The 14,672-nt window shown below is 34.7% G+C and overlaps 2 protein-coding genes across 2 annotated transcripts; one reads left to right on the top strand and one right to left on the bottom strand.

Annotated features, from left to right (window-relative positions):
* Nucleotides 1-4,746: 4,746 nt before the first annotated feature.
* LOC108757540 (amphoterin-induced protein 2) lies at nt 4,747-11,171 on the top strand. The gene is made up of 4 exons (XM_018501991.1): nt 4,747-5,095; nt 9,384-9,617; nt 9,953-10,113; nt 10,373-11,171. The coding sequence occupies exons 1-4, from the start codon at nt 4,862-4,864 to the stop codon at nt 10,971-10,973; spliced, it is 1,230 nt and encodes a 409-aa protein (XP_018357493.1). The 5' UTR covers nt 4,747-4,861; the 3' UTR covers nt 10,974-11,171.
* Nucleotides 11,172-11,593: 422 nt separating this feature from the next.
* Lipt1 (Lipoyltransferase 1) lies at nt 11,594-14,549 on the bottom strand. The gene is made up of 4 exons (XM_018502004.1): nt 13,806-14,549; nt 13,124-13,231; nt 12,721-12,934; nt 11,594-12,537 (listed from the first exon to the last, which is right to left on the bottom strand). The coding sequence occupies exons 1-4, from the start codon at nt 14,325-14,327 to the stop codon at nt 12,173-12,175; spliced, it is 1,209 nt and encodes a 402-aa protein (XP_018357506.1). The 5' UTR covers nt 14,328-14,549; the 3' UTR covers nt 11,594-12,172.
* Nucleotides 14,550-14,672: the final 123 nt, after the last annotated feature.

The raw sequence follows: 14,672 nt of genomic DNA, 5'->3' as shown, positions 1-14,672 counted from the left end.
ACGGTTGTTTTTCGCCGTCAGCTGAGAAGCCCGGTGACGAAACCGACGCGAGCGACCGATCGCCGTTGCGCGGGGCAAAGTCCTCGCTCCGCGAGACGTTCCCACCGCCGCGCCGCCCACCCCTCCACTCCCTCTCCCGCTCCCCGGCGATGCCATACTGCGTTGCGTTCCCCGCGAAATACGTCATATTTCGGCGAGAATTCGCCACGAGGAATCACCTGCACGCGCATCGGGCGTCGAAACGATCTCGGCCGCGCTCCGCGTCGCGTTTTCGCAGAGCGGAGCCGAGCTTTCCACTTCAGCTGTCAGTGCTGGTCGGCCATTTTGCGTCAGCTGAGTCGCCCGGTGACGGCGGTGACGACACACGGCGAGTGGAGGGTCTTTGTCGATCGGATGTCGAGGAACGCCGGCGTCCGATCCACAAAGTGGAGTATGTCGTTTCGCCAGCGGTAGACATTTGCAAACCTCGCCTCCAAGCTCGCAACGACAACCGAGTACAAAGGGATACGAGCATTATTGTCCTAACGGTGCTACGACATGTCCTATTCTTGTCGTTTGTAAAGAGCGACGCCTTGCGTCGGCGTATCGAGTAGAACGACCTCGTTGTCGATGTATCAGACGTATATGCGGCCGAGTACGAGTTGCATTGCAGGCCGATAGCATTCGTTGACGGCGCATGCGAAGAAAGCCGAAGACGCGCGTCAGCTGAGGGCGCCAGCGATGAAACGCGAAAGAGTGGATGGTCTACGAGAGCTCGGGCGATGACGCTCTGGCGGCTCGGGGTTCCGTTCCCGGCGTCCGACGCGTAATAGACGCGCTTTTTCCTCGACACCGATGCTCGACGGACGAACGCGTTCGTCGAGCGTGACGCGGGATTACGATTCGTTAATTGTCCCGGGTCGATTCGAGGCCATCCGAGGCTTCTCTCGATCGACCCCCGGCCCGGCCGGCGTCGATTCTCGCAAAGGTGCATGATCGTCGCTTTGCCGGACGCGATCGTCATGGCGGCGCTCGGAGGACGCGCGATGAAAATGGCCGGAAGATGTTACGAGGGGGACGGTCGGACGTAAAGGGGGAGGGGAGAGGAGAAGGCGGACCGGTGAAATAGAAGGCAACGGTCCACGGCGTTCCCAGCAGCCTATCCTAGATTTATTTCCGTGGACGTTGCGCAATATGCGCGCCTCGTTGGTCAGCTCGGTAATCGCTGACCCTTATTATAAGTACAGAGGAAGGATAATGAGCGGTCATTCGTGCTGAAATCCTCGATCATTTTCTTCTGCCCTTCGTTAACTCATCGTCGTCCCATTATCTCGATATCTCGACTCTTTAACAAACAATTTATTTAAGCCTGTCGTCGCGCCACTGCGACGAGTGTCTGGAATGTCAGAAATATCCAGGAAACGGGAGCTACGAAGCAATATTAGCTGCAGTACGTTAACAGTTTATCAACGGATTTGAGTAGAATGGTATTCCGACAGATTATAGCAGGTCTGTCCAATTTGAGCTCCGGAGACAAAACGCAAAGCCAACGACGTAAAAAAAATCAATGATTTTAGAAACTATGAACTGTTGATAAGCGTCACTCAGATGCGTATCAACACTTTACAGTCCTCAAAATTTTACCTACCTGAATTTTTTTACATCGATGGCTTTGCATTTTAGCTCTGGAGCTCAAATTGGACAGACCTGGATTATAGTATCTGCTTCTGCATTAAGCTAGTGTTCTAACAAAAACCAAGCATACAGACTCTGCTATTTTGTAATCATTTAAATGATATGTTCCATTTTAGTAATTACGAAATGGTAAATTTTGCTCGGGCTCTGCATTCAATCTGTCGTCTTTGTATTCCGCTAGCAAATTTTATTGTAATTCTGTTGGTACTGCTAAAAAAAATTTGTATTTGCGGTCATTTTATAAAATCTGTTTCTATTTGGTTACCTGGAAGATAGTCACATTTACGTACGTATTTTCATATATATGTACATAAGAGAAGAGAAAGGTCGACATGTAAAAATATATAATTTCTAGCATAAATATTATTTACATTAATTCTATTAACAATAGATAAATAAATGAATTTTTTTTATATCCAACTGTCTACATAAAAAAAGCAAATTTTGTATGTTTTAATGTCGAGATTGTGCCGATTCCTCCTCAGCCATAACTTATTACGAATTGACTACAGGATAAGCATAATTTTATTTATTTTACACAGATGGATGAAAGGATTGCAGATATTTTATTTAATTTATACATAGTTATTACTGTGTTGTTGACCTTCTATCTATTGTGACTTATGTCCGAGTTAAGATTTTCGAGCGATTTAATGACTTAATTTTTATATTTTTAACTGTCGTTCGAATTACGTATCGTACAAAATAATTAATCTTTGTTAACATTGACTTGATAGAGGTTAAAAAAACGTCTGTTTCATTGTTTATCAAATTTTTCATGTAAAATGTATAGCAATAAGCATTTAACTTGGTTCATAATTTATTATTATAAATTTGATTTCTCTAAATAAATAAATATAAATATGTGCAAATAAGTATAAAATATACATTTTGTTGCATATATCTATATAGATACATTATACATGGCTCGATTTAATTACAATATCGATGTTATGAAACTGGCCAATCACAGTTATTCCGTTTTTCAGAGCAATAGCTATGATTGGCCAATTTTATATCAATGTTATAACTTCGGCGTAAATCGAGCAGTGTAAACGTATAAGTCATAGTCTACTTGTTCTTCTTGAAAAAAGCATGTAACGCACACTTAGCGACCGGGAGATTATTAGTCTCGAAAATAGATCTACCGTTAACCGATAATAAATATTTCGACATTGTAAGACTATCGAAAGAATTACAACGAAGCGCTAATTTATTTCATAAAGCTTCTTAAGTCATATCTAACTAACTTGAATATTGTTACAATTACTAACAAATAAAACTGACTGCAGAAGTGCATCGAGAATCAATTTTCGTACCAATTATCGCCGGAATTCCAATCTCGCGATGCGGTATGAATCGCGTGCCCAATAAACAATTAAGCAGCGAAACGAAAAGACAGCTGTTGTATAAAGTACATTGACATATATATATCTAGAATTAGAGTTCTTAAAATAAGCTATTCTTTCTCCTCATTTTTTAAAATCTAAATTAAAGACGAAGTCGCTCGCAATGGAAAGGCAAGGCGGAAATAATAACGTAACTTAAACACAAACGTTTCTCATCTTGTGTGTGCCAAAACATGGATGCATACACAATGTCAGCGCGTACTTTACAGCACCGGAAAACTTAGGGAAAGTTTGCACTGCTCTCCTGCTAAAGTCGGATGCGTGTTTTTCTCAACGGAGAACCGCATGGGGCCTTATCACGGTCGTTCCTTTCGGTTTGCGGTAGAGGCACTTTTTCCTGGAACCGGCTCATTTTACGATCGGACATTGCCATTGTGTTCGCGCTTGGTGAGCATGCTTCGTCATTCTTGCAAAATTTGTACAGAAAGACAACCCTTCATTTTTCCTGAATTCTTGAATTGTAGATTGTAGGTAAGCAAATTCTATAAAGAGAAACGAATAATAACGTTGTGAAAGTCAAAAGTATAGTCATCGCAGGTAAAACTGACTGAGTAAAATTAATAAGCCTTCTACAATAAGTCATTAGTCATAGTGTGCCTTCCAACAAGCGACACAAATGACACGGTGTGACACAATGGATCATTACATCCTTGTTATTTGCCAATGTTAAACTAAGATGACATGATCACTGTGTCGTACTGTGTCGCTTGTTGGAAGGCACATATAAATCGGAAGTCAGAAGTTAAAAATTGACTGTGATTCATCAATATTTAGCTTCTGACTTCTGATTTAGGGTAAACTAGAGTATTATAGCCATATGGAAAAGATGGCTATAATTTCTCCAATAATTGATAAATAGTGCATTTTTATAGTCATTCTTAAAGATAATCAATATTTACAGTAGTTCATATGAGTACACTGTTCAAAATAACAATATTATAAATATTATCTAATATTTTTTCTTTCGACTATCTGCAAAGTTTTGCACGTGTCTGCTAAAAACTGTTATAATGTCTAATAAATTACAGTTAAGTTGCCATAATCAACATTACATACACAATAAAAATACGTAAATTGCAATGTGACCTATAATTAATACTTTTATTTTCACTATTTATTTATAAATACTATGGCTATCTTTCTTAATATCATGCCCATCTTTTCCCTAAAAATCAGATAAGATGGCCAATGCATACTTTGTAATATTTTGATAAAATTAGAGTTCTGTTAAGTATTTTCTCTTTAATTTCGATAGTATTTGTTACTTTAAGCTTCAGTGAAAGTAATATCCCAAATATTGTTAAAAAGTTACAAGAATAAATGTACGTTTCTTGCATTTTAAAAAACTATGGCCATCATACCCGAGTTTACCCTATGACTAATGGCTTATTGCAGAAGGCCCGTAATGGTCGCATACACTTTAAAAAACTCGGCTTTTCGTCTCGTCAGCAATTAGTTCCGTCTGTCCCTACGGAATTTGACGAAGGTAGTTTCCCCTTCTCTCGGCTAGTAAAATATCTCTGTGCCACAGATTCCTGGAAAGTATACGATATATATGAGCAGGATAAGACGATGATATGACGCGTCCCGATATACACGCTTCGTCATCCACACGCTTGGTGTACACGGTTAAGATAAGATTACGTCCAGTAGACGACAGTTTCTTGCCCGGTTAAGACGAGACGACGACCCGATCGGACGCGAAAACGTTAGGGAGCGATAATGCTGGACGGCGAGACCGTCGAATTCGGCTTTTCGTCCATCCCGTGCGCTACATCATGATGCGCGAGGTTATCAGGACCTGGCTCATCGTCCTCGTCCTCTACGAGGTTGCATTCGGTGTCTCAGGATGGTGTCCGTCGTTGTGCGAATGCGGTACCTGGTACAATTTGCAGCACGCTTCGTGCACCGGACGCCATCTTTATAGCATTCATACAGGTGCGCCGAGCATCGTGCAAGCCTTGGATCTGTCGAATAACTCCATATCCATTTTAAATAATTACGAACTAGCTGTGAGTATTGTACGAGCAGCCCGCACATTTAACGAGAGATCTAGGTGTATCGCAATAAAAAGTATATTGATCATTTATCACTATGGAAGTATCTACTAAAAGGAATAATACTAAAAATGAAAAATATTCTTTTTTGTCGTTTTGGAACTTAAATAATGAATTGATGATGATTTATTATGACAAGTGTCCATAGTGTTAAAGTGTAGGACAGTAGACAATGGAAATTCATTTTGCCATGTATAATATAAATTTCTATCGTCTATTCTATACTTGAAATTTCTGTCGTCTATTTGTATACCTGACTTAATATATCTCTAATACATTTGTATGTTTGTATCTTTTTTGCTAGCGGATGTTTTATTTAGAAAATTCCCCATCTCTCTCGTTTTTATGCTTATTCATGCTCTTTAAGGTACTTAATTTGAATCTTTCTCTGAGACACTTTTAAAACCTTTAGTTTGATAGAAAGTTCTACCTGACAATGAGATCTTACTTGGGCACTTTGACCATAAATTATCTGCTAGTTTATTAAAATTTTTATTTGAGTTTCAAAGCGATAAAAAAGAACATTTTTTTATCCTTAGCGTTGCCTTTAGCGAACATTTCTGTAATGACAAACGATTAACATATCTTTTATTCATATACACAAATTTGTAGATATAAAATTGAGTTTCGATATAAATAATGTACGATTTAAAGTTTTCTCGTGGATGACAGAGGATAACAATCGGGAAGTTCTTAAAATTAAATATTTGTTGTTTTATAATGAAAGTGGAGGAAATGGAACGACTGAAACAATACCCTGCAGGAAATATCTGTCATTGTTATTAGCATCATATATATAATGCCAAAGAAATATATGTTTATAAATCTGTAAAAAATCGAAAATTCGATTGGCTGCATAGCACAGTAATTATCAGACGATTTCGATACGAATAACCATTTCTATGAAAGGAATTTGAAATTTTTCGAAAACATAGTTACAGTTAAATTCAAACAATAACAGCTTCAACAATTTAATCAATAAATAAGTAAAATGCCTTCACGAGCCACCGTTGATTGAAAAGCATAGAGAAATAGTAATATTATGATTAAACCTCTCACAGTTTGGATAACGATGAAATTTATTCCTCGAAATATTTCGATCCTAGATCCTTCTCAATGCAAACAAATTGACAGAATTACAAAAAATTTTTTGATCACATTAATCATTCTAAACAATGCAAATCTATGAAGTAATGACATTCTTGAAATATAATTAAAATATTAAATATGTCTTACAAAAGAAAAAAAAAACAAAATTGAGTTCATGTCAACAGATTAAAAATATTAGACTATATGACCTTCAAATTGTAGGTTGTCATCTCATAGAAATTGTAACAAATTAAACTAACAATAGTCATATAGTGATAAAATCGTTAAAATAAATTAAATATCAATAATTTAAGTCATAATTGAATTCAGTTTAAGAAACTAAATTAAAGTAATGTAAAATACACCCACTATATATGGAGAAAAATAATACCTTCAATGTTGATGTAACATGAATATGACATTGTATATGACTGAATAAAATAACGGGTAGGAGATATAATATTCTCCTTTACAATGGAAAAGGAAATAGAAAAACAATTAGAGAACTCTTAATATACATCGAACTGTGAAAAAGTAATTTTGACGATCGTTTTCAGAATACATTATAAAGATACCTTTTCACACTGATGTTCAACTCTCGTTTTTAGCATCAAAATAGCTCAAATAGTTATCAAATTAACGTTCGATATTAGCCAACTTTGATTACGTGACCTATTTTGACGCTAAAGGCCCATACTTTTGCATAACGCATAAGAGAATCAACCAATCAGAGCCCTTCCTTTCCTTCTGTTTCATAGAAAAGAGGAACTTTAATTGGTTGATTCTTTTATGTATTATGCGTTATGTTATACATTATGCAAAAGTCTGTGTTACGGCCATAAAAATGAACGTCGAGCGTCATCATGAAATTGTATACCTTAAACTGTACAAGATATCGTGGCATTTCATAACTCCAGCTGTTCCATAATCGTCTTCTTTCCTGTAAGATTCGATTCGGTTTGGATTTGAATTTTTATGATTCGAACTATTTGAAAATTTCAAATTTAAGAGGGATTTGAATACAAATTATATATATTGACAATCTTTTTTATATACATCCTTGAGAAAATTTACTTTAAAAAATTTAAAAAATTTATTTCAGAATATTTAAAATTTACTGTAGAGAAAACCTATAAAGAAATAAAGGTAAATTTTAACACTTTAAACTTTTTTTTAAAATAACTTTAAAATTGACTTAGGAACAACTGAAAGAAACTAACGCGCTGTGTCGATTATATTTAAATCATCCTTGAAAAACTTTAAAAATTTTAAGGTTTGGCTTAACACATTTTGAAATTACCTCAAAATTTTTTAAGTAAACTCTTAATTACTTTTAAAAACTTTAACGTCGTTAAAAGTAAATTTTCCCAAGGGCATATTTTTCATCAACTTACCAATTTAAAAATTTTGTAAAAAATATCATCATGTTCTCACTTCAATTATAAAGTAACCCTGAAAATTTCAAAATGAAATTCGAATGGAATGTATAATTAAAAAATTTTGTTGTGTGACGGCGCGGTTCCGTATACGTATGCAATAAATGATAAATGATAAATTAAGAATAACCCATTTATAGAATAATTTAAGATCTTTAAAATTCATCTCTTCCTTTTTTTGTACCACTAATGGTTTTGACGATATACATAATAATTCGAATATTCGCGAGCGACGTTTTTTTATGAATTTCTGCAATTTACAAGTGGGAATAATTTCACAAAAAAATCTAAAATTTTTTTCACGAAACACGTGTCTTATATTTCTATCTGTAGAATATGTCAACAAATTTAAAAACAAATTAAAAATAACGATGTTTCAAAGGTGTCCGGTTTGACGTGGAATGCCTCATATGCATATATACATATGTATGTCTGTATACATGTATGTATTTCTATACAATCATATTTCCTGCTAATACAGTAAAATACATAGAAAAATCTTGAGTGCGAGCGTGGCGTAGCAGGCAGCTCATGAGACTGCTCACTGCTATCCAGAGATCCCCGGGTTCGATCCCAGGCAGAACCGAAAAATGTTTTCGAATGCTCGCAGCTCCTCTCGGAAGGCAATGGCAAATCACCGAGAGTATCCTTGCCAGAGCACTTCTCTAATAAATCGTCGTTCGGAATCGACGTTAAACTGTAGGTCCCATATGACTGTGTACAATCAGCGTGCGCACCACAGACATATGAGAGAAGTCACCACGCTCGGTCACGAGCAATAGGACTGAGAAGAATATACTCGTGTATATATATATATAAACGTTGTAATGATAAATCAAAAGTTAAAAAATATTTTATATTCCATTAAATCGTCATAGGAAAATCTTTTTTATTAGCTATAGGGGATGAGTCAAATATGTCTTAAAATTTCATGAGCGTGCTTCTGAATAAAAAATAAAAACAAATTTTTTTATGAACATTATAGGTCACAAACATTTCAATTATCGAAGTAATGAACATAAATACTTAGATTTAAAATAATGATTGGTTATCAGATAAATAAAGTCATTATATTGTGTCGCGATCCATTACTTATGCCAATAAATAAGTAATGGATCACGACACGGCGATAACCCGCAAACTTTTATTAGCACCTCTGAAGAAAACACCCGTAAAAGTCTCAATTAAAAGTATTATTAAAGTTATTATATCTGATACTACTGTGTTTACAATAAAAAAATTTGAGACTTTATGTTTATAGGAACATTTGTTCTTCTTTTTTATCCAGGAACATGCTCGCAAAATTACTTATAAAATATACTTATGATTCATCGAGTTCATTGAAATTCAACCTAATAATAATTATTGTGTTGTCAATTAGAAACTATGTTTTAACAATTTGATTTAATTTGATTTAGGTAAAAAATTTCGTCGATTCGGATAAATTCGGATTTATGAAGAAATTCAATTCGATTCTCAGAAATCTTGATTTTTATATCTTTACTATATGCTAATGACAAACTTTTTTAATATTTTGTAATATTTTTGAAATATTTTACAACGTTTAATTCATTTTATTTTGTCCACTTATTGTAAAACTGCCATTTAGTTTCAATTTCCCAATTGTCATTCCATACATAGTTAAAATTTCAGATAAATTTTAAATATTAAATGGGATATATAATACTCATATATTGTAACATTTCTGTTTATTTTAGGAAGCAGGGTTGACAAGACTTAAATATTTAAACTTGTCCGTAAATGCGATCAGCGAAATTGGCCTAAACGCTTTTAATGGATTATCTGAATTGACAGTTTTGGATCTATCCCGAAATCACCTTTACTATCTCTTGCCAAATATTTTCATGCCAGTAAAAAAATTGCGAATTCTACGATTGTCAAAAAACAATTTCAATTCTCATGTGCCGAGACTGGAATGCTCCTGGCTCGCGGTAATAAGGAGAATGTTAATTAAGATATTTCCTATCAATATCATTATATTTACATCAATATTTACATTATATATTGCATTTATAGGATAATATTAACGTAAATATAACTTAATATTTTAGCCAAGTATTTGCCACGAAAACGTTATTTAGATTAGGTAATATTCACGATGATAAAATCATAATATTTACATTCATTATAGCTAATATCATTGACTTTGATTAACAATTAATTTTGATTTATATTATATTATATAATTTTGATTTTGATTTACAATTAATTCAATTGTATAAAAAGATGTGACACTTTCATTTAATTAAAAAATTATTTTACTCAGGACTTAACTCTGGATTCGTGTCAAATTAGTCATGTACCAGCAGATATGTTTATTGGACTCTCGCATCTTCGTACTCTTGATCTTTCAAATAACTTGATGATTCAACTGGATACCGTTGCTCTTGAAACGTTACAATTTTTAAGAAGATTATCAATAGAGGGGTAAGACGACGATGTTATCGAAAAATTTAACATTTGGCTACATTTTAATTTGTGCATAGTTTTTTATATGTGTATCATTATAGATATAATTTCAAAATTATTTAGAAGCAAAATAACATATATTTCAATATGTTTAATATGTTCATACGTAAAGTACACTTATCTATAAAGTACAAAACAATTAATTATAAAAAGTTTATTTATATTTACTTTCTAATAACTTGCATTCTCAGAGTGTTTTGATTTCTTCCTTTTTCAGAAATCCCTGGTCCTGTGATAAGCTTACATATGATTTGCAAATATATTTGACCCGCAAGAACATACAGTATCAAGCAGTATGTGCAAAAAATGCGGAGCCGAAGAAATTTGAAAAAATGATCCTTTATGATCCACGAATTAAGTATGAGAAGCGTCGGCCTTTAATAAATTTGAACCCAAACATCAAGAAAAACGTGACAAAGAAACATTTTATATCTACACCAGTGCACGAAGACACAATTGCTTGTGTTACTACGACAGATGAAACAAACTTTACGAAAGCGTTGAATTCCATATCGCCGTACTGGTTCCTCGTGGTCGGATTTTTGCTCGGTATCGCGAGCGGTATGTTAATTTGTTACGTTTGGATCACAAGAAAGATATGTCGTAGCCGACAAACCGATAACGATGCTCAAAGAGTTTCGTTGCTACAGAATCTGTGGCAATTTGAGGATCCCCTTAATGACACCGTAATATCCTGCCCAGATACTCCACCGCCACCGTATCGTGAAGTCATGTTGCGACCGGGACGTTATCGTAATGTTTCAGTTACAACAAATTTAAATAATAATGTTGCCACAAATAGTACGGAATACACTTAAGTTTTAAAGGTAAGTTATTATTACATTGTTGTTGACTGACTTGTCATTTTAAGATTTAGTGCACGGATTAGCATGTTGCATGCTGACAAAATCCCATATTTATTCTATTGTTTAAGAGATATCAGTATATTGAGAAGCACAAAAAATGGAATAGTATTGACTTCATTCTAAGTTACGAATTTATAATAAAACTACTTTGAGAAAATTTTGACACGTTATTTTATCAAATCAATTAAACGTTTAAAGAAATAAAAAGCAGGCAAGAAATTGTAAATACTTTAATATTTAAATAACAGAATGTATTAACAATTGAAAAACGAAACGCTTCGATTCTGATCACTCTGTTGTCTTCTAATAGGTAATGTGCCATCTTTCGAATATAATTTTTAAACATACGTAAAATAACACTTATTTGTCTATGAGATTTTAGTATACCAATTTAGTTCATAAAATATATATTGCAAATTAAAATTTCTCTCCGCTACAATGTTAAAAAGAAATAATTTGGTTTGCTTTTAATAATATGTGCATAAATCGATAGATTAATAAAATAACTTTAATTATAGAAAATTTATTTTATTCGTAAAATAGTCAATTCAATAACAATAATATCAACGATAGGAAAATTATACGTTGTTTTACGAGAAGGAAACGATAGGAAAATTATACGTGCGTTTTACGAGAAGGATCCAATTGCGCACATCGTTAATTGGCAAGAATAATTTAATATAAAATATTCTCATTGATAACAAAAACAGTGAGAAATTATTAAATTACACATCGGCACGGCCGATGTTAGTGCATGCATGCTATCAGGATGTGGGCTAACGGGACCCTCTCGCGTTTTACTACATTCTTCAATAGCCATGTTCAAACCGGACGAAACCAGTAGCCTGCTCGTCGTGCGATTGAATATGATTTATTGGATCTATAAGTAGAAGCCAATCATGTTTAATCGGTCGGCGAATAGGCTAGCTGCTTCATCAGCTTCAATACACCTAATGTTTAGAATATCGCAATGATAGTGGTTGATAATCTTTTTTTTTATGTTTTGCATGATATGTGCATATATATAAAATATAGACATGTAATGTTATACATGTACATGTATAATACAACGTACATAATTTTAACACTAATTATTTTCGTTTGAACACAATGACATTAGGAGCAGAATGGTGATTGCTCGAGACTTCGGGTCATTGTAGCGTAACCTCGTCAAGTCTCATATTGTTCTCATCTATGCTTTGTTGGGTCGTATTTAAGGTGACGGTCTTACCGCCAATCGCGGCAATTATGTTTTCCGTTACATCATGATTGTATTTTGTACCGCGAATATTACTAATCACGCTCGCATCTTGGGCGAAGTCGGTCGATACTAAACCAGCAGGCAAACTCATTCTGATTTCTTCCACGAAACCGTTTTGCACTTCCAAACTCAAGTTTAGGCGATATATTTTACCATCGTGAGCGGGAAAGTCAAGCGTACGGGTAACTATAAATTTCGGCGTCCTGCCGAAATTCCAATCCCAAGAACGAAATTCACTGATGAAGTTATCAATTCCTAGGTAATACAATTATAGAATTATAGAATTATTTTTAATCTGTTATCAACTAACTATGTATATTTCATATTCGGTAATTTCCATTTGATAACAAAAAAAAATGTATAAAATTATTTTAAAATCAATCTCTCATACCTTCAATACATTTTTTAAAAATAATAAGATCTGTTTTTCATACATACCAGGGAACCAGTCTTCGGTTGGATTGATAAACTTGAATCCCTTTTGTTGTTCAACCAGATCATATTTTCCGTCTTCGAGAGCGAGGGCTTTCGTACGCAGATATTCCCAGCCAATAGCAGACAACAGCTTATCCATTTGGATATTTCGGTTTATATCAATCAAGTTCATAATTGGAGAACGTATAGAAGTTGTTGCATTTGTAACGATACCATTCTGAAAGTATATTTACCCATTACTTGTCTTTTTCTTACTTTTTTGTGCATAATAATCATGGAATTATCTTGTCTCGCGCTTTGTTAGCGATATTGACATATTTTTGCATTATGAAATCATTTTGTGACACAAATACATATTTTATATGAAGACACATGTGTGGTTAAGCAATATGGAGAGAGAACTTACCTCTTTTCTTTCAAGAATAGAACTCAGATTGGCTTTGTTGACGTTGACCAAAAGCGTGCAATGATGATAGGCATTTGGTTTTCCCAATTTTGCAGCTGTTCCAGATACCTACATTGTAATTTAAAAAAATATAATACATTTTCGAAATGTAACTTTAATAATTAAGAATCTTATCACAAAAATGTATTAAAGTATAATTTTAAAGTATAATTTTAAAGTAAGTTGCTCGAAGCGAGTAACACACAATTTCGCAATTAGTTGCTGTACATAAAAATCTATTCTTTACTACAAGGTTATTACATCATTGTGTCGAAATGTTTTTTTACTAACGTGTGAATTACATAATATACATACAAGGTTAAACGTTTAACAACTATTTAAAAATTGACATTTTTTGGATTACTTACTCAAATAATAATGTCCTTTTTAATAATAATTTGTCATTTAGATTCAATAACAATTTCTGGATCTAAGAAACTATTGTTACAAAACCAATTGTTATAGATATTTATATAATCTTAAAAATATCAATTTTTTAAGTGTTCCTAAACTTTAGGTCTTAAGTGTATACTGATCATGTGATATTACATAATATGATCATACAAAAATTAATATTTAATTCTTAATTATTGAATATAAATGAAATGAGATATTTTTGTAAACATTTTATATTAAAAGATACCTTGCAATCTTCATTGACTACGATATCTTCTCGCTTGTTGATCACACTCTTCAGTCCCCATTGCCGAAACAAAGCGTTCGTGATGATGTTCAAATTGTATCTCCGATTATATCTTTCACGTGGAGTAAAGAACGTCAAGTTGAGATTACCATTGTCGTGGTAAACGGTACCACCGCCGCTATTTCGACGTGCCAGCGCAATGCCTGCCTTTTCGGATGCTTGAACATTGCATTCAAGCCAAGGATTCTGGTGGCGGCCAAAAACCACACAGGGATTGTTCCTCCAGAACAGCAAAACGTGATGCTTGGAGAAGTCAAAGTTGCGATACAGCCAGTGCTCCAATGCCAGGTTGACGAACACATCCGTGGATTGTGATATGAATACTGACTTCTTGATGAAATTATCATTGTCGCGTGCATTAAAGGTCGACGCGTACCTAGTGATCTGCTTGGCAGTTTGACGGGCACTGTCTAAAGATGAGCAGCACCTGACAGCGACACATAGTCTAGCAGACAAAGACATTGCGTGTGGCGTGTAAAAGCAAAGTAAAATTTCCTGGTTGCGTTAGGCGAGCGGTTGATCGCAGACTACCTGATCTATTTAACGTCACCGTGACGCAAGTCACACGTGCACATATATATACGTATATTACATATACATATATCAGTCTTGGATATAATGAACCATGAGGCACCCAAATTACCTCGGTGAGATCAGTCTTGGATCAATCTCTGTTTCTCAGTAGACAAAGAGTAGCCTCTACTGAGAAAAACACATGGAGACGTTGGTCTGGCTCGCAGTTATGGAGATCAGGTAGTCGTGCAAGGCGATGGTCTGATGCAACCACTTCCAGGTCTGGTCCAGGGA

This window comes from Trachymyrmex cornetzi, unplaced genomic scaffold (assembly GCF_001594075.2).
Source record: "Trachymyrmex cornetzi isolate Tcor2-1 unplaced genomic scaffold, Tcor1.1 scaffold1462, whole genome shotgun sequence".
Lineage (NCBI taxonomy): Eukaryota > Metazoa > Arthropoda > Insecta > Hymenoptera > Formicidae > Trachymyrmex > Trachymyrmex cornetzi.
The sequence above is the reverse complement of the archived record's forward strand: the minus strand, read 5'-3'. Positions and strand labels throughout refer to the sequence as shown.